The 25,853-nt window shown below is 43.0% G+C and overlaps 1 protein-coding gene across 1 annotated transcript in view; it reads left to right on the top strand.

Annotated features, from left to right (window-relative positions):
• Positions 1–12,646: 12,646 nt before the first annotated feature.
• kif5c (kinesin family member 5C) overlaps positions 12,647–25,853 on the top strand; it is a gene marked incomplete at its 5' end in the record, with an annotated part of 80,119 nt that continues 66,912 nt past the window's right edge. Inside the window, one exon of the mRNA XM_084085422.1 lies at positions 12,647–12,772. Coding sequence (XP_083941548.1) covers positions 12,647–12,772 — 126 coding nt within the window. The remainder of the gene's footprint in view (positions 12,773–25,853) is intronic.

The raw sequence follows: 25,853 nt of genomic DNA on the forward strand, positions 1-25,853 counted from the left end.
CCAAAAAATATTCTGACGGCGACGCAACAAATTCATCAATTTGAACCATAATCAATCACTTGAATGTATACTGGACACACGTTAAACAAAACACTGATACAACCTTTGAATGAGTAATCAGGTCCCCTAGCTGCCTAGCCACAACCTAGCTCACATCACAGGTTTACAGTTTTTGTGCAACAAGCTCTATGGTTTTTTGTTATCTCCATAAGAGAAAGGGAAGAAGAAGAAGGGAGGCGAGGGAAAAAGGGGGAGAGATCAATAAAAACAAACACATTATGTTCATATTTACACACACTGTATAGCCAACGTGTGTGTGTGTGTGTGTGTGTGTGTGTGTGTGTGTGTGTGTGTGTGTGTGTGTGTGTGTGTGTGTGTGTGTGTGTGTGTGTGTGTGTGTGTGTGTGTGTGTGTGTGTGTGTGTGTGTGTGTGTGTGTGTGTATGGCGCTCGTTCCGTGCCACGGCAAACCTTGACGCGTCACATGAACGCGTGATTTTTTTATTGCTCTGCACTGTACCGTGTGAACTTGTTATTATTTTCCCATTGACTCACAATGGGTACGCGACGCGATGGGACGTGCATGCATGCATGCGTACCCTTCCCCCGTGCCCTACGCGGGTTACACGTTAACACTTAGTTTATGCGTTTTTAGCGAACGCACGCATCAACGCATGCATTATTTTTTGGGTCACGCGACTACAGGAGGCAGGCAATGAGGGCTGCACAAAATCACACGTGAATATTGTTGATTCACAGCGCCGTGCGTGCGTGTGTGCATGACAGATGACTGTCAAATAGACCGTCATGGTGATTATAGCGTGTGTGTGTGTGCAGTGTTATCAAAATTAGACCGTCACACGTGATTGTTGTTGTTTCACAGCACCGTGCGTGCGCGTGACACGTTCTATATAAAGTACACTTTAATACGAATAATAAAGATCATCTCTCATCATAGGCCTACCTCATGAATGAGTTTGTGCGCAGATCCAGGCTCCATTAAAGGCTTGCATTTATTCTATGATGCTTTTTGTCCCCATATACAGTTTTTCTCGAATGTCAGAACACATTTCTGGAAACTGCCCTCCGTTTTCACTAAACTCTAAACACAAAACGCTTTTCTCAAGCTAGCTCCACAAAAACTCGCATTCTCTTTGCAAAACCAAACTCTCACTCCAAAACCCAAACTTTCACCACAAAACTGTTGCTCCTATGGCCAAACCAAAACTTTGACAACAAAATCGTCCTCGCAGCTTGCAAAAATGTAAACACTATTGGGTATCAATCACACATTTCAATAAAAATTTAAAACACAATGTTCAGGGTGTGATGTTCTATATATCCCATCATCTGTATAGTAATCACATCTGTATAGTAATCAATAGTAAGTCACAGATTCTTTTTCGGGGAATTGAATCCCATTTATTGATGACAACTAATGGGGAAATACAGTACAAAATAAAACATGTCAAAAATTCTTGTATTCTTGTAAAGAGGTACTGTATATTGTGCAAGGTCACACGACTGCAATCATGGGGTTTGTGCGGGGGCCTGTGCGGGGGCCTGTGCGGGGGCCTGTGCATCACGTCGTGCGGGGTCAGGCAAATGCCAATGTGTTCAGAGTTTTGTGAAATCGGAGATTGAGGTGAAATGTGTTTATAGTTAAGCCAACTGGGGGCCTGATTTATTAAATGTGTTTAGGCAACTGGTCATTGTGCTCAGAGATCTAGAAATTGTGCTTTAGCAATCGAGAAAAACTGTAGAAGCTAATAACTGTATTCATCTTTAAAACTTGTGTGAAACTTTGATCAGAAGTCCATCATTTGGGGTTTATTGGTCAGTCAAAGAGACAAGGACCACATGGGCAAACCATGAAGTGCTGTGGGCATATAACTGTCATTGCGCACGGCGGCCTCCCCAGCACCTCAGGTTGACACAATTATAAATAATTATAGCCTATAATGAAAAGCTACAGGACAAGGGAGCTTTCATCTCCACAACCCCTGAGTGCAAGTGCAGGCCACGTTTGGTTTGTGTAGAGGGAGAGGTTCCGATTGGAGATTGTGATTGAACAACTTGGCCCGCAGTATTTATTACTTCAATGGATTAAGTTACAGCCGTCTGTCAGCCTGCAGATGGATGGATCATGGATGCTCTATTGATAATCCAAATGCGGGAAAACTTGCGACCAGCGGTGTCCACAATCTCCACATTATCCCCCCTCATATAAACTTGGGTGCAAAATATGGCATAACTGACCGGTGATTAGCCTACCAAGTCTGATCCAATTCAAACATGGCTTTCGTGTAGTGTATGCGCAGAACGCACGCATGCACGCATTAAAAAAAATCACACGTTCATGTGACGCGTCAAGGTTTGACGTGGCACGGAACGAGCGCCATAGTGTGTGTGTGTGTGTGTGTGTGCGTGTGCGTGTGCGTGTCTTTAAGTGGCGCATGTGTTGCACTGTCGCCTGTTTGTGTTTAATTAGTGTAATTGGTTGCACCTTTGTGTTGCAATCAGCTGCAGCTGTTTATGCCGTGCTCATATGGATGGACGGACACAATGTACAGCGTCTAGAAACTGCTGGGGGTTGAACATTAATCATCAGTCCTTTAAAACATTCTGATTTCATTTTTCTCCGTTCTTTCCACAAGAGCAAGAATTTCTCCATCAAGTTAAGGTCCGTGCCTTTTCGTGCGAATGCCCCCTGAAAATGCATGAACAAGCGGAAGGTGTGCTCGACAGCAGGACTTTCTGTGCCGGAGGACAAGAACTCGATATCCTCTGGGTGAGTGACGCACACAGAAACACATTCATATAATATTTGGAAATGAAAAAAAAATACAATAAAAAAACATATCTGCTTGCCGTTTCAGACCAATCTTGGGGCTCCGATGTTCTATGATTTTGAGGGTGTAACGAAGAGGTCCTCCGTTACTGATAATTGACACTAATTTGCACTTTACTCCTTTGCACAGTATAATTGACAGTAGGATATTTGATCATAAGAGGAATGTGCAATATGTTTTAGTGCAATATAATTTGACAATATATATGTGATGTTGGATTGTGATTTTAATACTGCTTATGTCTGTCTGTTCCAGGGTGTTCGGGCAAAAGAGTCCCCAGGGTGCCCGAGCACCATATATGGGTGGACTGGACCACAGTAGAAGAGAGAGGGGGGTTTTGCGTTGTATATTGGAAGCTGCTAATAATGTGATAATGTTTGTTTTGACATAGGGTACTTAAGTTAGATGTTTTGCCAGGATTATTGATTCAGATGTTTTAATGGAATGTGTGGGTTAGATTTGTTGCATGTTTGGAGTAACCTGCAACATGGTTGAACCCACACTGATTGACTCACACTGATTGGCTCAGCTGAGTATAAAAGGCTGCCAGAAACAAACATACTCAGTTTAGTTGTAGGACAAGGACATGGTGGAGCTGCCGACCACCATGCCACATTCTGCTGCTGATGCCCTTAACCTGTACACTTGGAATGAATAAAAGCACTTTGGTTGCAATTTACACCTGACTCTGTGCTGTTTCCAGCCGCCTATTGGGCCAGTCCTTTACAATTGGTGTCAGAAGTTGGGGCCCACACCACAGCACAGAGGTCATGGCACCAAAGCCTGCGAAGAAGGATTCCGGTCAGGAGGCACCAGAGAATGCCGTGGTGGACTCATCAGCCGACCCGGGGGCCATGGCAGCGGCTAAGCCGGGGGGAGGGCTGGAGGAGCTCACGGATATGGTGAGAACTCTAGTCCGGACACAGAAGACCAGAGACCAGCAGGTGGAGAGGGAATACTCTCGACAGGAGCAGAGATGGAAGAGTATGCAGCATCAGTTCCAGCAGCTCCAGCTGCAGGTCAATGACATGGGAGAAAGCCCCGGGCCTGAACGTGAGCAGCACACAGAGGATGATGAGGATGAAAACTATGATGGGGAGGCCAGTAGGGATCGTGGTGCTGGAGCCCACAGGGAGCCGCCCCTCCACAGGGAACCCAGGTTACTTCCATTATCTCCAGATGATGACATTGAACATTTCTTGACCACATTTGAGCGAATAGCCCTTGTATGCCGGTGGCACAGAGACGAGTGGGCTATTCGCCTTGTTCCACTACTTACCGGTAAAGCACGTAGTGCATATGTCTTAATGGATATTAACGACTCTGACAACTACACCAAAGTGAAAGAAGCTATTTTGTCAAAGTATGAGATAACAGCTGATACTTACCGCAGAAGGTTCCGGTCCATGAACATCGAGCAAGGAGAGACTCCAAGAGAGCTGTATGTACGCCTGAAAGACCTGTTTGCAAAATGGGTCAAACCAGACAGTTCGACAATGAAAGATATTGCAGAGACATTGATCCTTGAACAGTTTCTAATGATGGTGCATCCAGACCTGGATGTTTGGATCCGCGAACACGATCCTAAGACTGCAGAGGAAGCAGCACGCCTTGCTGAGGTCTTTACATCAGCCAGAAAGGGGAGCAGCTTTGGCCGGGAGAACTACAATGCCCAGTCCAGTAAGTCCAGTGGGGGTGAACAGGGCTCTGGTCCGGGGAGGGTTTCTAGTAGTAGGCATGTCCCTTCAGCTAATGCTAGGAGTTTTCCACCTAGAGCCTCAAAGCAAGACATTAGGTGCTATCAATGCAATGGTCTAGGCCACACCCAGCATTTTTGCCCAGCAAACAGTCACAGTAAACCAGCTCTGTTCAGTGCAGCTCCTAGATCAACCAACATAGTCACATGTCAAGAGAAAGCCAGCACTGTATCTGTATTGGTTAATGGTCAGCGGGAGGAAGCCCTACTTGATACAGGGAGTTTTCAGTCAATAGTACTGTCCAGCCTTGTCCCAAGAGAAAAATGGAGTGAGGAGAAGGCCATAATTAGCTGTGTTCATGGGGATGAGCATGAGTACCCTACAGCACAGGTTTATTTGACAGTAGGAGGCCAGACATTTTTTTTGTTAGTAGCATTAGCCCCAACGTTGCCCTATGCAGTCATTCTAGGTAATGATGTTCCTACTCTCCTAGATCTGGTGCACCAGCCAGTACAGACCAGCAAGGTACGGAGCTCAGGTGAGGAAGACAAACCAGCCACAGAACTAGTGCAGCCTTGTAATGTGGTGACCACAAGAGCTCAGTCTGCAGCGACAGCTTTTAGAGAGTTGCCATTCGCTGAGGTAGATTTGGAGTCAGGCCCAGTGAAGCCTCTGAAATCTAAGGCTCAGAGAAGGAGAGAGAAGTTGCTAGGCACAGCGAAAAGTGGTGTAGAAGAGCTTTCAACACCAGCCTGTCCTTTAGACGTTGAGATCCCACCAGATGTAGGGAGACTGCAAAGAGAGGACTCCACTTTAAAACCTTGGTTTGAGAAGGTGACTGAGATAGAGGGAGTTAAGCAGGGCAGGGTAGGCTGTCTTGAAGAGGCTACCTATATCATAAAGGGTGGAATACTCTACCAGAGAAAAGGAGAGCGTGAGGCCTTAGCACTACCGCAGCAGTTTGGACAAAAAGTAATGGAATGGGGCCACTCAATTCCATGGGCAGGACACATGGCATCCCACAAAACACTGTGTAGGATTGTTAGTCACTTTGTCTGGCCAGGCATGTATACTCAAATTCATCAGTTCTGTAGCTCCTGTGGGAAATGCCAGCTGACCTCAGGGAGGGGGGTAGCACGTGCTCAATTACAACCACTGCCAATCATTGGAACACCTTTTGAGAGAATAGCTATGGATATTGTGGGGCCATTAGAGAAGAGCTCATCAGGTAATCGTTACATATTGGTTGTATGTGACTATGCAACACGGTACCCTGAAGCTTTTCCCCTTAGGTCAATCAAGGCCAGGCAGGTGTCAAATTGCCTTTTACAACTATTCTCCAGAGTAGGCATAGCCAAAGAGATTTTGACAGATTGTGGAACAAATTTTTTGTCTAAACTGCTGCAGCAAGTTTACCAGTTGTTAGGTGTAAAGGGTATTAAGACCACCCCGTACCACCCCCAAACGGACGGGCTTGTGGAACGATACAACCAGACACTGAAAAACATGCTGCGCAGGTTTGTCTCCAGCACAGGTGCTGACTGGGATCAATGGCTGCCATACCTGCTGTTCGCCTACAGAGAGGTGCCACAGGCGTCAACAGGTTTTTCCCCTTTCGAACTACTCTATGGTAGGCAAGTGAGGGGGCCACTGGACCTACTGAAAGACTATTGGGAAAAGTCCGAACCAGAGGGGGAAAACGTGGTGGCCTATGTGGTCAAAATGAGGGAGAGGCTGGAGCAGATGTCGGCAATGGCACAGGAGAACATGAGGGTGGCGCAACAACACCAAAAGACATGGTATGACCAGAAGGCCAGAGAGCGGGTCTTCAGCTCTGGTCAGCAGGTACTTTTGTTGCTTCCTACCAGTGACAGCAAGTTGCTTACCAAATGGCATGGACCATATGAAATCACTAGACAAGTGGGTAATGTCACTTATGAACTTCATATGCCAGAGCGAAAAAAAAAATATCAGACTTTCCATGTGAATTTGTTGAAGGAATTCCAGGTTCGACCAGAGCCAGTGCAGATGCTGTTTGCACGGGCAGTCCAAGATGAGGAGGTGAACGAGAAGTTTTTGCCCACCAGTGCAGCTGAGTCCACTCCAGTGGATTTGTCCCATCTGTCACTTACTCAACAGGAGGACATCAAAGCCCTCCTGGACACAGAGCTGTTCCGGGAGACACCAGGTTTTACCTCTCTCGTACAGCACAAGATTCGTCTGAAGAGGGAGGCTCCAGCCCGTCAGAGGAGTTACAGGATTCCTGAACGGCTGGTCCCCGAACTGAAGAACGAGATCCAGTCGATGTTGGAGTGGGGAATAATTGAGGTCTCAGTCAGTGAGTGGTGCAGTCCTGTTGTTCTGGTGCCAAAAAAAGATGGTGCATTACGTTTTTGTATTGACTTTAGGTACCTTAACTCTGTATCTGCCTTTGATCCCTATCCAATGCCGCGGATTGATGACATGTTGGAGCGGGTCGGCAGAGCGAGGTACATCACCACTTTGGACTTGAGCAAAGGTTACTGGCAGCTGGCCTTGGCACCAGACAGTAAAGAACTGACAGCATTCAAGACACCATTTGGTATGTACCAGTTTCGTGTTATGCCATTTGGGCTCCATGGAGCACCTGCCACATTTCAAAGACTAATGGACCATGTACTGAGGGATGTGTCTGAGTTCTCTGCAGCATACCTGGATGATGTAGTGATCTTCAGCCAGTCCTGGGAGGAGCATGTGGGCCACGTGCAACAGGTCCTGCAACACATCCGGGCAGCTGGGCTAACCATCAACCCTCGAAAGTGTGCTGTTGCCCAGAGAGAAGTGCAGTACCTGGGGTTTGTCATTGGGTATGGCAAGATCAGGCCACAGGTTGGCAAAGTTGAAGCCATCCGTTCCTTCCCTGTTCCAACCACCAAGAAGAAGGTGAGAGGTTTTGTTGGCCTCGTAGGGTGGTACAGAAAATTCATTCCCCATTACGCAGAGAGATCAGCAGTGCTTACAGACCTCACGAGAGACTCATTCCCCACTAAAGTGCGCTGGACTGATGAGTGTGAAAGAGCATTCAAAGACCTCAAGGAAGCAATCTGCACCCATCCAGTCCTTCACAGTCCAGACTTCGAAAAGCCATTCACCTTGCAGACAGATGCTTCTGGAGTGGGCCTGGGAGCGGTGCTGCTGCAGGAGGTGGATGGGGAGATGAAGCCAGTGGCATTCCTGAGTCGTAAGCTGGAGGATAGAGAGACCAGGTATTCGACAGTGGAGAAGGAGTGTTTGGCGATGAAGTGGGCCATTGACACCCTCAGATACTATCTACTGGGACGACACTTCTTCCTAGAGACTGACCATCGTGCGCTGCAGTGGCTGAATCGCATGAAGGATGCAAACATGCGCATCGCGGGTTGGTACCTCTCTCTACAGCCATATGACTTTACTGTCCGCTACCGGTCAGGGAAGTCCAATGTCGTGGCTGACTGTCTCTCCCGCATCCATGAAGATTGAGGAGCTTGGAGAGGCGGAGGGAAATGTAACGAAGAGGTCCTCCGTTACTGATAATTGACACTAATTTGCACTTTACTCCTTTGCACAGTATAATTGACAGTAGGATATTTGATCATAAGAGGAATGTGCAATATGTTTTAGTGCAATATAATTTGACAATATATATGTGATGTTGGATTGTGATTTTAATACTGCTTATGTCTGTCTGTTCCAGGGTGTTCGGGCAAAAGAGTCCCCAGGGTGCCCGAGCACCATATATGGGTGGACTGGACCACAGTAGAAGAGAGAGGGGGGTTTTGCGTTGTATATTGGAAGCTGCTAATAATGTGATAATGTTTGTTTTGACATAGGGTACTTAAGTTAGATGTTTTGCCAGGATTATTGATTCAGATGTTTTAATGGAATGTGTGGGTTAGATTTGTTGCATGTTTGGAGTAACCTGCAACATGGTTGAACCCACACTGATTGACTCACACTGATTGGCTCAGCTGAGTATAAAAGGCTGCCAGAAACAAACATACTCAGTTTAGTTGTAGGACAAGGACATGGTGGAGCTGCCGACCACCATGCCACATTCTGCTGCTGATGCCCTTAACCTGTACACTTGGAATGAATAAAAGCACTTTGGTTGCAATTTACACCTGACTCTGTGCTGTTTCCAGCCGCCTATTGGGCCAGTCCTTTACAGAGGGACAGACGACCGTTGCTGGCATCCGGATGAATAATGCTTGGCCAAGACCAGAGCTTTCCCCACCACCACCTGATCCCAGAGCTCCTGTTGTGTTCTTCCGCTTCAGCAAACTCTCCGGCAGGATTCGGAGAATCATTCGTGATGAAAGCTAAACTAAATCAACCCTCAAGAGTCACGTTGGTTCTTAATTCACTTTGTACAAAGTGAATTAAGATTGTTCTCACACTGTTGCCTTATAAGCAGTATGAATTGAGCACTTAAAGCCTGGAGTCATACAAGAATAGGGAAAATAAACGATCTACTATAGATCGTCTATTTTCACTATACAATGAAATACAAAGTAAAGTATGTAGGGCTTTCAGTGGTTAAAATATTGACCAATAGCATTCATTTAAACATAAACAGATTTAATATGGAGATAGTTTTCTTCCCGACAGTGGGATGTATTTTAGACCAAAAGTGCATAAAAACATCTCTATCCTATTGCTTTAAGGTGTTTTCTTAAAAGGTCTTGACGGTACTCTCCGACTGTGAACTTACACCTCTTCGAACAAATATACATATCTTTTTGCTTCGCACCCAATCCCACTTGTTTGAAATCATTCAATGTGTTCATGATTTAGGAGGGGTTGATGGGAAAATATGGTACCTATTTTATCAGCATCCATTTTAAAAGTTGAATAACACTTTATATTTTTGGGCCCCTGCATATTCTAATGTCTTGACAAATGGAAATTTCCATTTGCACATGCTTAACTAAAAACATTGACATAAAATACCTACGTGACAAAAACATGCTTAAATTGTGTAAAAACAGGATGCAAGCTGTAGGCTGATTTTAAATACCAGACTGTCTGAAACTTTGATCAGAAACTGTCTAAAAGTTTTACACCTGCCTGTGTATCCTGTCGAGGCGGCGAACGCACTAGAAACCCATAGTGATACAGAACTGCCGACATACTCCCGTTGACCTCAGGCGATCTTATCTACACCTGTTTCCTCTAGCAGTTGGGGAGACTTGAGAATACCATGGCAACCACTTTTGAACGTCCCATAACTTTCACGTGCATGTCAAAGTTATCCAATCCAAACTCCCTTTCTGGGGAGAGACCCTTACTGGTTTCCTTAGTATATAGTAACATTACACATCCTGTCATAGTTAGAATTCTCCGCGATCTTACAGACTTTGGTTCTACTGACTCTGTTGTTCGTGCATGCGAGGCGCCTCCCGTTCTTTTCCCTGTGTGGACTAATCGCTCTTGAGCCTTTACGAAACAATCCTCTGATACGTTGAGTACTTGATTTCACTTGTCTTGCATTATTGGTTCACATATTTCACAGTGTTGTTCCTGTGTACTGCTGTATTGAATTTAATAAATATGCTGGTTTTGAGCTGATGTGATCCTGGTTTAAAGTCGTGTATGTACCCTCTGGGCAATAGGACATATTGAACAAGGACACACTCCCCTCTTGGAGTGGGGCTCCTGGCGCATCAGTACCCCAAAGCTTCTCAAACATGTTCATGTCCAGGTACCCCACATTGATGTGGACCCCCCACAAAATGTATATAAATGTGTTCTTTATGGGTAACTTAATATATTATTATATTATATATATATATATATTTGAATGATCTGTTACCCTGCCCTTATCTTGTTTAGTTGATGAAGACATATCATATATCAGACATATAGAGTAGATTAGACTAGTTACATACAAAATGCATATGCTATTGCTATTGTATTTTTTTCTAGAGGGTAAACAATTGAGAAGTTGGAAAATGGTCTTAAGTTATGTAAAGTGTTTTGATTTGACCATGGTTGCATCATTAACAGTGTTGCATTGGTGAATTGGAAAGTGGTTGCACTCTATTTGAATGACGTAACGCGCACGTCGCTTACCACAGGCGCGGAACGCCCACTCAAATTCCCCCCCCCCACACTTTTACAGCTCCGTGATTTCATACCCCCCACTTTTGGTCTGACTGTTTTCCTTTTTTTCCTCTCGCTTATACAGCTCGGTTCACCCATATGGAAGCATTGAGTTATTTATGAAAGCCTATTGGCCCATATAGATTGATTGAATGGCCATCCAGCCAATCACAGCTATTGGCCAACCCACCAGTCCAAGCCATTGGTCCATGCTGCCGTTGCCACGACAACTTGGACAAGACCCGGAAGTTCTGCAGCCAGAGTTGCCATGTCCGCTTATCATAAGCGACTTTGGCCTTGTTTTTCTGTCAAGTGGCTTGTGGGTTGCGTTTTTTTTTGGCTTGTTTATAAAGTGTATAGTTGCTTATTTATCCAATTATCCCCCCCCCCCTCCAGATGTTTTAGAAAATAGCCGACGTATACAGTATGCTAAGTTTAAAGTGCCTAGTCGCCTCTTTTGGGCTTGGTTTCCTAGACCTTGGTTGCTTATTTCTCTCACAAAGTCTGGCAACACTGTCTGCAATACGTCATCAGTGTGTTTGCCGGCTCAGCTGTGCATGCTATGAAGAGAGCACAGCTGCAGAACAAAACAAACGTCGGATGAATACTGTTTAGAGTTAAGTTATAGGATGTTTAGAAACAGCTGTTTAAACTGATGTTTAGCTAAACATCCTACAACTTACCTCTAAACAGTATTCATCCGACGTTTGTTTTCTTCTGCAGCTGTGATTTTATGACGTATTGCAGACAGTGTTGCCATTTGTGAGAGAAATAAGCAACCAAGGTCTAGGAAACCAAGCCCAAAAGAGGTGACTAGGCACTTTAAACTTAGCATACTGTATACGTGGGCTATTTTCTAAACATCTGGGGGGTGGATATTTGGATAAATAAGCAACTATACACTTTATAAACAAGCCAAAAAAACGCAAGCCACTTTACAGAAAAACAAGGCCAAAGTCGCTTATGATAAGCGGACATGGCAACGCTGGCTGCAGAACTTCCGGGTCTTGTCCAAGTTGTCGTGGCAACGGCAGCATGGACCAATGGCTTGGACTGGTGGGTTGGCCAATAGCTGTGATTGGCTGGATGGCCATTCAATCAATCTAAATGGGCCAATAGTACGGGCGCAACTCTTGCGCAATGTCTTAAAAACATGTAACCGGATAAAGACCGAGGCAAATTAAATACTTTCTTCAACTCGTTGGATAGCTTTTATGGTCAGCTAGAACTTAAAACATCTGAGAGAGTGGCGGAAATGCTTTACTTTTTGGATACGATGTGCAGAAAGGGGTAAGAAACATGTAAAGTGGAAAATGTGCGACAATGTCGACCTCAAACGGCAGAGACAAACGAGGAACCTCATCTCGGAGCTACACAGCGGAGGGAGAGGTTCCGTATGGGCTAGGGGGGGTGAGCATGTTTTTTTGGGGCGAGTCTTCCGGCTACCACCGTGAATCCCTAAAAACCACGTGATCCAGAATCAACTGAACGAGCCAATCGCAGTGCGACGGCGGCGACCCTCCCAGTAATGGGATGTGAGCATAGAGGTATAATATATCTAGAGGGGGCTTGGATGTGAGCTGTGCTGGACCTGCAGCATCAGCAGCGCATCATCATTATCATCATCAGTGCTGGGAAACCAACTAACAGGCAACTGGTCCTAAAGAGGAGAAGGTGCTGAAGAACAGCGCTCTGTGGAGAAGGAGAGAAGATCAAACCACACGGACCAGACGACTTTTAGGCGTTATCAGCGTGTCAACGCATTTTGTTCGTTCATCTCAGCTCCTTTACCCCCCCAATTGAATTCATTTTTAAGGGGTAATAGAATAGTGGCCGCTTTGGGAATTATATATATCTTCTTCGATCAGACAGACATGGATCCGTGCAGGAGTTAATGCTGCTGCTGCTGCTGTTGGAAAAACACGAGAAGTGAGAGAGAAGTATATAAGATAAAAAAGTTAAAGCTGTTTTCTCCATCATGGTGGATGCTGCAGAGTGCGGTGTGAAGGTGATGTGCAGGTTCAGGCCCCTCAACCAGTCCGAGATCAACAGAGGAGACAAATATATACCCAAGTTCAAGGGCGAGGACACCGTGGTTGTAACGGTGAGTCAAATAAATTATTTTAATTAAATAATTTAAAAAAAAGATTAACCACTCAAACCCCATTTTATGGTTAACCTGGAGTGCCTCAGGGCTCTGATCTAGGGTCTCTTCTGTTTTTTTTTAAATTTCTGTTATTGTGGGGAAAGCTTTCGCTGAGAAAAAAAGAGCAGATCTGCTGTTTTCCTGCAAAAAAAGCTTTCTCCACAATATGGATGCTGCCTGGGGGCTTTAAGTGGTTAAATGATATATTTTGTGTTTTATTTCTTTCTCATGTTGTAGGCCACGGGTTTGCATTACTCTGCTGTACGATCTATCCATCCATCCCTCTGTCTGTCTGTCTGTCCATCCATCCATCACACAATAGGTTGTCACCTGTCTGTCTGTCTGTCTGAGAAGATGAAACACTTATGGACACAATGTGGATAGATTTGAGAATTTGCAACATATTTGAGGTCTTATTTAATTATTTTTTATTTTCGTAGTCAATAGGTTTTACAATTGTCTTTAACTCTAAGTCTAAGCTTGGAACTATTGATGGCCCCACTCTTGATGTTTTACAAACATTTCTATGGTTGTGGCCAGTGTTGAAATGTGTAACATCTCATCACATTCACATCTGTTGTGAATTTATCCCATTGTCTCTTTTTTGTTGTTGTCTGGCAGCTTTGCTTCTAATTTGAGTATTAGTTCATCATGACTATTAGTATAGTCATTTACATTTTGAGTATTTGAGTATAGTCACTATAACTATACTCAAATACTCACAAAATGAACACGGAAAGTTAAAGCTATTATAATTGTCAGAGGAGGCTCCCCTCAGTCTCAGTTCATTTCCTGTGTTCTGATAAGGAACAGGCTTCTGTGAATCATCCGTGTCAACAGGCCTTCACTGCTAATGATCTAGCTAATTATCACATTATTATTCTTTTTGTCTTCCTATCCTTTATCTTCCAGTAGCTATAAGGCTTCATCCTGCAAATTATGACTATCTCAGGGCTTATTGCCAAAGAAACGAGTCATGGGGATTTCAAATATTGTTTTTCCCCCTTTAAACCATTAAGACCGGAAACGAAATCTGTGTCATTTTAAGATTTCTTTGGCTATTCAAAAATAGCAGATATACAAGCTACGAGCTTGTAGATCTGCTATTTTTGAAAGATTGTCAACATTTGTGCAAATCTTTGAATATATATATTTAAAGTGAACATTTGTAACTCAAATCTTTGTTCTGGGGGGGTCCCTGGAACACAAAATTTTGCGTGAGATGGGGCACACATACAATTCAGGGGTCTTTTGACATGAAAAGGATCGAGAACCACTGATATTATATAGCAACAGGATTGTTCTAGAACTGTTAGAATTTAGAAGACTTTTTGTAGAATTGTAACCTCAGGCCTTAATCAGTTAATTAGTTGTCTTCACCTACAAGAGAATTGCATCATTATTTATACACACAGGAGGGTGTTGTTCATACACCCCCCCTGGTCATTCATTCTTATGGCCGGTGGAGATATGTTTTTATCTCTGCTTCTGGTCAGACTGAATTAAACACATGCATTTAATTTCTGGGATAGTTTATGATTGACATAGCAAAAATAGCAGATCTACAAGCTCAGAACGCATTGCAGCGTGGCATTTTTTGAGCCTCTGTCTATTTCCGTAGTAATGTGATTAGGATCCATCATGTTGATAGATCCTGCAGCAAGCTCCATACAATCTGCACACTGTTGAGTTGAACTGACTGGTCACCAGTGGCGGAAAAAAAACACAATTTTTGTACTTACTGTAAGTAAAAGAATACTCTGTTACAAGTAGAAGTCCGGAATTAAAAATGTACTTGAGTAAAAGTACAAAAGTATTGGTATCAAAATGTATTTAACGTACCAAAAGTAGAAAGCACTCATTAGGCAGAATGTCCCGTTTCACAAGTTTTCACTTTTCAAATGTATAACATATATTAAAATCCTTTGAAAATAGCAGATCTATACAGCTTGTAGATCGGCTATTTTCAAATGGCCGAAATGTATATGGGGCTGAAGTGGTTAATGTATGTTTTGTCATAATAATCAGAATCTACAAAGTAACTAGTAACTAAAGTTTTCAAATAATTGTTGTGGAGTAAAAGTATAATATTTGCCTCTGAGATGTAGTGGAGTAGAAGTAAAAGTACAGAAAATTGGAAATACTCCAGCAAAGTAAAAAAATACCTCAATTATACTGAAGTACAGTACTTGAGTAAATGTACTTAGTTACATTACATGCTAGAGCCTGCATGCTCACACTCCTTGGCTCTCATCTATAACCACTTTCAACCTCCCCATCCCTATTTCAGGCATATGTCATCGTAGGCAAACATTTTCAGAAGATTTGAAAATGAAATGAAAAAAATGACATGAAAATAGCCATGCTTACAAAGCATGGCAATGTGACGCGTTGTAAGCTTGCAGATAGGCTATCTTTACTATTTGTATGGTGTATACACTGTAGCTGTAGGGCTTAGGGGTGGTTACCTGCAGTCCATGGTACACCTATTGTCATTTTATGTCAGTCAGTGTATACTATATATAGGCCTACTACTATGTAAGGGGGGCACTTTAACCCATTAAAACAGGGGAACGCATCCCTGTAACCACTTTAACCATTATGTTATAGTTTAGCTATTCAAAAATAGCAGATATGCAAGCTCATAGCGCGGCACCGAGTGCCGCGCTATGAGCTTGTAGATCTGCTATTTTTGAAAAATCTTGAAATCTTATCTTTTTTAATAGGGAACATTTTTAACTTTTTTTGCTTCTGGGGGGGTCCCTGGAACAACATATTTTGAGATGGGGGTCCGCGGCCAAATACATATTATTTTGGGGGTCCTTGACATGAAAAAGTTTGAGAACCACTGATTATAGTGATTATAAGTTCTTTTTTTTAAAGAAAAAAAAACTGTTTTAGAGGATTTACAATACGTTTGTAGAATCCCCCAGAAGCAAAGATTTGAGTTAAAAATGTTCGCTTAAAAATATATATATATATTCAAAGATTTCCAAAACATATCACGATTTAAAAAAGAAATGCAGATCTACAAGCTACGAGCTTGTATATCTGCTATTTTTTTTAATAGCCAAATAAATCTAAAAATGACACAGATTCTTTCCCAGTCTTTATGGGTTAACACCAGGCCCTTTCATTTCATTACATTATTCACTCTTAAAAAAATAGGTCTTTAGCAGGTAAACTAGACAATACAGATAATGGTACATATATACAAGTAAAAAAAATATTAATACTCTTTGATGAAAATCTCATACAACTCATCATAGGCAGGTGCGTCATCTGGGTTCCCAGAGGATGGCAATTACCACCCCCTAGTGTTGACCTTTAACCTCAAATTCAGTTATTTTATGCATATTTCTCCAACATTTTTTGCTGAGACTGCTGACTGCATCCCAGTGGAAAAAGTACTCAAATTCTTTACTTAAGTAAAAGTACCAATACTGCAATATAAAAATACTCTGTTACAAGTAAAAGTCCAGAATTAAAACATTACTTGAGTAAAAGTACAAAAGTATTGGCATCAAAATGTACTTAAAGTACCAAAAGTAAAAGTCGCGATGCAACGCGTTGTGAGCTTGTAGATCTGCTATTTTCAAATAGCCTATGTATAAAATAGGGCTGAAGTGGTTAATGTATGTTTCATTATATCATATGTACTTAGTTACTTTACACCACTGGACATGTGACACACCTGTTTTTGTATCTGCAACCATACATCCATTTCAACCTGGCGTCCCTATTTTTGGGCATAGCATTATAGGCCAACATTTTCGAAAATGCATTTCGTTCGTTGCTTCGTCGGGCAGAAACCTCTTATCTCCATGTTTTAAGTTTTTGTGTTTTTTTTCCGTAAATTAACGTCCTACTTGATCATACTACAGGTCACACAAAAGCATAAAAAGTAGCAGATCTACAAGCTCGAAACGCGACGCGAAGAAACACGTTTTGAGCCTGTAGATCTTTGCTATTTTTAAATTTGAATCCTGAAACAGTTTTGGACATATCCACCCGACACAGACGATATACATGTATATTTTCGTTTCTATAGCAAAACATAATACGCAACACGCCACATCGCGACGTCTTGTGAGCTTATAGATCAGCTATTTTAGCTATATTTGAAATAGGGCTTAAGTGGTCGCTCTTTTGACACCCTATATTATTTTCTGAAACGATGGGGGTTGGTTAGAGCCTCGTCCTCGATAATGCTCTCTGACTCAACCTGACGACTACACGTACATTTGTACATAATAGCCTCTTATCAATTGACAGGCAGGTACAACATTAACAAACATCCGACCAGCATTGTGAGGCCTGTTGGGGAGGCTCTGCTCAGCCTAAATGGAACCATTTACGCCTCTGACTTTGTTCTCATTGAAAGACATCTAAATCCATGAGGAACGCCCCCCCCCCCCCCCCCCCCCCCCAAATCGACTGGGCTGTGATTCATGTGGAAATCGTAGGATGTGGTTTTAAGAGAAGATAAAGGGCAGCTGGCTGACTGAGGTTCAGCTAGCGTAAATAAGCATCGTTTCTCACCGGTAATGAGAAAAAAGGGGGCAGAGGGGGCGGGGGTGTTGGGAGAGGAGACTGCTTGCTTGTCGAATCAGTCGTGAGGATTTTACAAGGACATCATGTCTACGCATTTGTAGTCTCGGGCAGCCAGGCAACAATTCCACAATCTACGAATGCTTCATAGAGTCTGGAACTACACATCCCGAAAGCCGAGACAATAGGCTCTATGCACAGCAGCCATATTATCACTTCCTTCACAGGTGTTACCAATGATACTAATGAAGGCTCTGTTCCATTTAGTGTAGCACAGTGGTTTCCACGACCCCCATAACTCTGAGAGTGTACAAATGGAACCAAATGGACCCTTACGGGTCCATTTGGTTCCATTTGTACACTCTCAGAGTTACACACCCGTAAGGGGCCATTTGGAAGCCCATGAGGGTCCCTGGACCCCAACTTTAGACCTACTGGTGTAGCAGAGTGTTTCCAGTGAGCCAACATGCACAATATCAGCACCCTGACTCTGTTTGACCAGAACAGGAACAGAGCCTTCATTAGTATCATTGGTAACACCCGTGAATGTCTTCATAATATGGCTGCTGTGAATAGAGCCCATAAGGTGGCATCTGTTCGTCATTTCCGTTCACGAAAATATATATATTTCATAATATATATTAAATATCTTTACATTTTATTTTACAATTTCCATTTCTGCTAAGCATGTTGTTGTTTTTTATTTTAGGACACATTTTGCATGAAGGTGAAAGGGAGGCGGGGAGGAGGCAGGCGTCACATCAGCTTTAACGTCTGATAATTTTCAGAGCTTCCGTTGCTCCACAGTCCACACTGTGTGACGGAAGCATTAGAACATTGTGGGAGACAACTAGTCTGGCTCTGCATGCTCTAATCTGCACTTCTGTAGACACTGACAGCATGTCAGTGATCATCTGTTAGTCACTGACAGCATGTATAAGATAACACTTTAAGCGTTACACCAGGAAAGTGGTTAATATTGTAATCCCAACATTATTAAAGATATTTTTTGGGCGGCTTTGTGGCCTTTATAGTTCATAGTTTAACAGTAGAGACAGACAGAAAACAGGGGGAGAGAGATGGGCAGAGAGACATGCAGCGAAGCTTGTCGGGAACGGGTCTCGAACCCGCGATGCGCTGCCAGGGCTACATTGAAGCCTATAGGTACCCGGACCGCTACGCCAACCGTTCGGGCCATATTCACATTATTGATCATTAATGTTGATACTGACTTTTTTTGTGAAGACATGTTGCTCATTGAGCTTATCTGTGCCGTAGCTTTGGCCAAATACTGACCTCTGTTGATGTCACTGTGCCTCCATGAGCCTGATGGATGGGGAGATGGCATGTACAGTGTTCTGCTTGTTAACCCCTTGTGTAATGGCGACGAGACGAGGGCAAGGTGCAAAAGCTGCTCAAATAAGATGAATTTGAATTCGTTTTGGGATTTAAGTAATAGTGAAACATAAAAATCACGATTTTCGATGACTTTTGTTTTTATTGTACAGCCCTATCGCGTTGACCTATTACACAGAAAGCAGGACATGTGTTGTTGCGAGTCTCCATTGTCTGGGGCAGGGGTCTTCAACAGGGGGTCCGGGACCCCTAGGGGGTCCTCAGAGTTACTACAGGGGGTCCGCCAAGTCTTTGTGTGATGTGATTCTTTTTTTTACCGTAACCACTTGAACCCTAGCATCCCTTTTCTGAGGAGAACTTTAGCCAAAAAATAGCAGATCTAAAAGCTCTCAACGCCTCGCGCTGCGAGGCGTTGAGAGCTTGTAGATCGGCTATTTTTGGCAAATAGGTATGGGTGTATAGGGAAAAAAAGAGCAGACCAAGTAAAAAAAAAGTATAATCTGAAACACAATTTCATAGAATATAGAGGGGGTCCCTGCTTCATATCTCTCTCAGCTAGGGGGTCCTTGGCCTGAAAACGTTGAAGACCCCTGGTCTGGGGTAAACCCTGCATCCCTATTTTGGACAGGCGAAAAATAGCAGATCTACAAGCACAGTGCCGCGCTACAAGCTTGTAGATCTGCTATTTTTGAAAAATCGTGAAAATGTGTATAAATCTTTGAATATATATATATATTCTTTTTAAAGCATTTTTAAGTCAATCTTTGCTTCTGGGGGGTCCCTGGAACTAAATATTTTGAGATGGGGGAGGCACTGATATTATAGCAACATACGTTTAAAACATTATTTTTTTTTAAACGTGCGTGCGTGCTTGCGTGCGTGTGTGTGTGTACGTGCAGAAAAAAACACAGTGATTGTATTATGGAACATGTACCATTTGATTCTTGTGAAGGTCAAACCTTGATTCTCACTGCTTATGGAACCTTGTTCATTCGTATCACAGAATATCAGAAAGGAACAAAGTCTGTGTGTGTGTGTGTGAGTGTGAGTGTGTGTGTGAGTGTGAGTGTGAGTGTGTGTGTGTGTGTGTGTGTGTGTGTGTGTGTGTGTGTGTGTGTGAGTGTGAGTGTGAGTGTGAGTGTGAGTGTGAGTGTGAGTGTGAGTGTGAGTGTGTGTGAGTGTGTGTGTGAGAGACATTTATTGTGTGCATGCTGCACATTACCTCCTAGATGACACACCACTATGCACTGTGCAGTTGTCTGGCACAGTCTTGATGGCAGATCAGACCACTTAAAACTAGAATAATCTGCTTCATTCATTCATTCAATAATTGCTGTTATTTTACTAAACATTGTGTGGTATTGTTCAGAGCCTATTGACTGAACCCCCATCCCATGCATTTGGGGGAGGCCACAGGGCAGATCTGCTCCAGTGTTTTATTAAGTATGCACATGTATTATCATGTGCAGCGTCATTTAACTGAATTCTGCTCATTATGGAACTGTTGAATAATGAATGGGGTCGCGACCCGTGGAAACCTGGTCTTTGTGAGCTGAGTGGAGGGTGTGGGGGCAGTGATCAGCAATGTTGCCAGGTCTGCTTCTTATAAGCGGCTTTGGGCTTGTTTTTCTATAAAGTCACTGGTAGGTAAATATTGGTAGTTGTGGGTTGCTGTTTTTTGGTCTTATTTCTAAAGTGTGCTTATTTTGGGCTTGCTTCCTAAATGTTGTTTAAAAAAACTGGTTCCCAAACATTTTCATCTCACAGACCTCCCAAATTAATTATGTATTTGTCTGCGGACCCGGATCTGGAAATATCTTGTTTTGTGCCAGGGACCCCCATACAAGATTTGTGTTATTAAAATCTTTCAAAAATATTCCAAATCTTTTTCAAGATGTTTTTGAAAATAGCCGATATACAAGCTCACAACGTGTCGCGAGGCGACACGTTGTGAGCTTGTAGATCAGGTATTTTCAAATAGCCGGTACAGTATATAGGGTTAAAGTGCTCATGGGGCCTATAGTTGCTTCTTTTGGGCTTTGTTTTCATAGACCTGGTTGCTTATTTCTCTCGCAAAATCTGGCAACAGTGGTGATCAGCGCTTACATCCACACAGACCAAATGATTTGTGCGTAATCTGTCACGGTGAAGGGAGGCGGTGCGAGAGATGACTTTTAAACATTATTCATTCATTTCCAAATACAGTAACTGTACTGGTTGTACATGAAATGATTGTCCTTCAGTTCAGCGTTTGTCCCATCAGGTGTTGAGGTTGTGTTTCAGTGGGTTGATGTGCTATTCTTTGCTGTGTGTGTAATGCAAATCCTCTAAGGTTCCGGACGCTTGGCTTTTATTGATTTGCCGGCACGAGTGACATTTTAAAGCCAGTCACCAATCCACAAAGAGGCTCATTACATGCGCATACATTTTAAAGGCCCCACACAACAGTATTACCAAGCAGTGGCGAGTGGAAATTCTTCAGACAAAAATGGGGAATACTATATGTAAGGCAAGGCAGTTTTATTTGTAACAAGGCAATTCAACGTGCTTCAGAACATCAAGCAAAGGAAACGCAATAATACAACGACATTAGGATGCATAAAGCAAAAGGAGTAAAAAATAACAGATACAATTACAGTGCAGAAGAGAAAGAAAAAGAAAGAATTAAAAAAGTAACAAAGGCCAATCAAAGGCCTTGTGTTTTAACCCATTAAATCCAGGAACGCATCTTTGTCATTTTAGATTTGAGCTAAAACCATTATTTTATACTTTGGCTATTCCGCGCTACGAGCTTGTAGATCTGCTATTTTTGAAAAAACTTGAACATTTTTGCAAATCTTGAATATATATATTTTTTTCAAGCGAATATCTTTAACCCTTTAAGACCTGAGGCGATTCTAAATCCTAACAGTTCTTTCAAAAATAGGCACTCGGTGCCGCGCTATGAGCTTGTATATCTGCTATTTTTGAATAGCCAAATAAATCTAAAGTGACACAGATGCGTTCCAGGTCTGAGAGGGTTAACTCAAATCTTTGCTTTTGGGACACACACACACACATATTTTTGCGATGGGGGTCCGTGGCCAAATACATATAATTTTGGGGGTCTTTGACATGAAAAAAACATTGATACAGAAACATGAGTTTTTCAGAAAACTGTTAGGATTTAGAAGACATTTGTAGAATGGGTTCAAAGATATAACAGTGGCAGTGAGCAGACATGCAGTTTTCTGCAAGTTTGTTGCAGATAATGTGGTGCATAACAACTAAATGCTGCTCCCCCATGTTTATTTGTGGTTGTAGCAGGCCTTTCCCAGATGACCTGGGAGATCTGGATGGTTCATGATATCACACAAGATCAGAAATGTATTTTGGCCCCTAAACCATTCAAAGCTTTATAAACCAACATTAGTATTTCGAAATCAATTCTTTGACGCACAGGGAGCCAGTGAATGTGAACAATTCCACAGGTTCTGTATCTCCCAAACGCCTCCCTCCAAGCTGTTACGTGGGGGTTCAGCTGCAGTGCGTAATTGATTTTCAGCTTTCAGTAAAAAAAAAGAAAAAAAGGGGGGGATTAAATAAATTGTCTGTGAAATATTTAACAGGAGACATACATTCCGTATCAAAGCCTGACCCATTTACGGTGTTGTCCGATCCTTATCACACGATTGTGCTGTGTAGCTGTCGTCCCTGCTTTATGTCAACATGAAGTCCCTATTCCACACTAACGCCACAGATGGGCTGTGATTAGGTTTTGTCACCATGGTCCTTGATGGGGGGGGGGGGGGGGGGGGGGGGGTGTGATGACATATGGGTGGGGGGTGGGTTTGGTTTGTAGGACCCCCCTTTCCACCCACCCCCCCCCAGCCAGAGAAACAGACACATCCTCCATATTGCTTTTAAATTGTCTCCAGAACTAATTGATTCTAATTGTCGACTCAACAGCGGTCGGCAGGAACAAAAAATAATGTCAGGTGATTTCTCCACAATTGTCTGTGGGATCATTTGGCAAAACGTTAAGAATATAAGTAAGAATGTGGACGCTACGCTTATCAGCCAAAAAACAGGCACACATTATATATAGGGTGTAATTATTTGCAATTATTTGCGATAATCACACTTATTTTTGCTGAAATATACGAGTTGTTATTTGGAGAGTAGTACGATTAATGTTTCAGGCATAAATAGCAAAATCATTAAATATTGAGTGACACAGTGTTGTTGTTCTTGGGGTGGAGATTATTTACAGTTTGTTTTACGTTCAACAAGTGCAGCTTCATGGCTATTAGTGTTACAGTGTGAGTGTGAGAGTATTTTTGTTAGGTAGGTGTGTGTGTGTGTGTGTGTGTGTGTGTGTGTGTGTGTGTGTGTGTGTGTGTGTGTGTGTGTGTGTGTGTGTGTGTGTGTGTGTGTGTGTGTGTGTGGTTTCATTGAACGTTCACTTGCTTCAAAGGGGCAGAACGGTGTGGAGCTGCAGGGTCTCCTGGGTAATTCTGTCTCCATGACGATGGAGGCTGAAGGCTGTAGACATGATTGGTGGGGGAGCAGACAGACAGACAGACAGACACTGAACAGAATTCCTATCAGCTATTAGAAATGCCACGGACACACACATGCACGCACACGCACACATTTAATAATTTATTTATATCCCCATAAGAGATAAAATACAAGGACACAAATATTTACACAGTGCTGTAAAAAAACGTACAGTCAGCAAATCTTGGACAAATACCCACACACCCCTCAGGGGTACAAGTAACAGCGTCTCCGCCATATTTGGCGGCTACCAATAAAAGTGATGGCACAGCATTTTGCAAGCCGTTTACCTGCTTTTTTTTTTGGCATCCCAAGTTGTTGTAAGCCTCTTACAACCCAAACTATGTACATGTCCTAGGCTGCCAAAGATAAACACAAGTTGATTGCACCTATAACCTAGTATAGCTCTGTGATGGTATGGAGGAGCGGCTGGTAGTTAATGACTTTGGTCATAAAAGCTTCCTCTAAAGCAGTGGTTTTCAACCTTTTTCATGCCAAGGACCCCTAAATTGATATACATTTGGCCGGACCCCCATTTTGACCCCCAGAAGCAAAGATATCAGTTCATTTTTGCTTAAAAAAATATAAATATTCAAAGATATGCACACTTTTTCAAGGTTTTTCAAAAATAGCAGATCTACAAGCTCATAGCGCGGCACTCGGTGCCGCGCTATGAGCTTGTATATCTGCTATTTTTGAATAGCCAAAGCTAAGTGGTTAAAAATGATTGTGACGCTATTAACTCATTTTGCTGGGGACCCCCTGGTACTCCCTCAAGGACCACTGGTGGTCCCCGGACCACTGGTTGAAAACCACTGCTCTAAAGCTAGAGTCAAAGGTGCAACGACATTGACAAGAACAACATCTGGCGTATTAGCAGAGAGAAGTGCAAAGATTTCAGGATTTTCAGTACAGAGTTGAAACGTGGAAGGTTTGACACAGGAATGTTTGTACTGTACATTCTCACAGACAGTGTAAGATGTTTAGATATGTCCTTTGTTATGAGATCAACTATTCTGTTGTGGCGTGCTATGTAAAGCCTTATATATAAAGGCATAGGTAGCAGCCGTTCAGAATGTGTGAGATGGTTTCTGTAACAAGCCCTGTGGTGTGATGCAAATAATGAGGTACATGGGTGGAGGGAAACCAGAGGAAACGTTGACACACACACAAAAAAGTACAGAGGTACAGTTAGACAATATATTCAATTCATCAAGACATACAAATACAAAGATATACTATACAAAATCATCAATACTAGGAGCAGTATAAGTATATTTACAGAAAAACAGGTTATTTATTTTGGCAAGCTAGAAGCCTTGGTGGGCGGCAGTGGCTCAGGGGTGGAGTGGCCGGTAGAGTGGCCGGATGGCAACCGTGAGGTTCCCCGTTCGATCCCAGGCTCCCCCAGAGTTAGTGTCGAAGTGTCCTTGAGCAAGACGCTGAACCCCTAATTGTTCCTCATGAGCAGGTTGGTGCCTTGCATGGTTCCTCTGCCATGGGTGTGTGAATGTATATGTGTGAATGTAATGCACAATCTATGCAAAGCGCTTTGGATAAAAGCGCTATATAAATGCACCATTTACCTTGTCTAGGTGCTCTTTTATGGTGGTTTTGAAGGAGGGTATAGGGAAGGAGTCACACTTTTTGATAGCTGCGGTCATTCCACATTTTGGCAGCATAATAGTAGAATGAATTCATCCCTTTATGTTTGTGCCAAATCTGGGGGGAATGAGATCAGTGGATCTCCCTCTGGTGGTGTTGTGCCTGTGGGCGTGTCTCACTCTAAATAGGGCAAGTGGCTAAGAGAGATTGTCCCCCCCCCCCTTTTCACATATCAAACCTTGGTGGTATTAGAACAGCGGATGTGCAGAAGACAGTAGGCCTACGGTGATGTAGATGTTCTCCTCCACCAGGCTGGTGTGTGTGTGTGTGTGTGTGTGTGTGTGTGTGTGTGTGTGTGTGTGTGTGTGTGCGTGTGCGTGGTGAGGATGTGTTGATGTAATCGTGCCTGCATCTTTCCACAGGGTTTGGAACATCAGGCACTCTACCACCGGCCTGGGCTGTCCCGAGGGACACTGCATCAATTATTGAGAGGACCAACATGGCATTTAGACCGTGTGGTGTGCGCGCGCACGGGTGTGTGTGTTAGTGTGTGTGTGTTATATATTACTCAGAGGATTGGTTAGATGTTGTATCGTGAAGTTACACACGTGGACATGTTTGCATTTGTTTTGTTTTTTCAAGTTCAGAGGTCATGTCCATGTAACTGTGAACACTACATTAGCATCGTATGTGATTGTGTGTGATCTCATCTGTAACCAATGTAACCTACCTATTACATATCGTTGTTGTCGGGTTGTACTTGATCATACTACAGCTTCCATTGTTGCATTGAGGGATGTAAACATTTTCTCCTCATGAGGTGTCAGGAGGGATAACCTTGCTGAACTATTCAAAGACACATGCAGAGGTTGTTACTCACAAGCAAAAAACTAAAAGGATGGAGAGAGAGAGAGAGAAAGACAGACTGTCACCTGTGAAAATCTGTTGATATTCACAGATGATGCCAAAAAGGAGAAATTGCATA

The sequence above is a fragment of the Gymnoscopelus microlampas genome (assembly GCF_963454915.1).
Source record: "Gymnoscopelus microlampas genome assembly, chromosome: 17".
Taxonomy (NCBI): domain Eukaryota; kingdom Metazoa; phylum Chordata; class Actinopteri; order Myctophiformes; family Myctophidae; genus Gymnoscopelus; species Gymnoscopelus microlampas.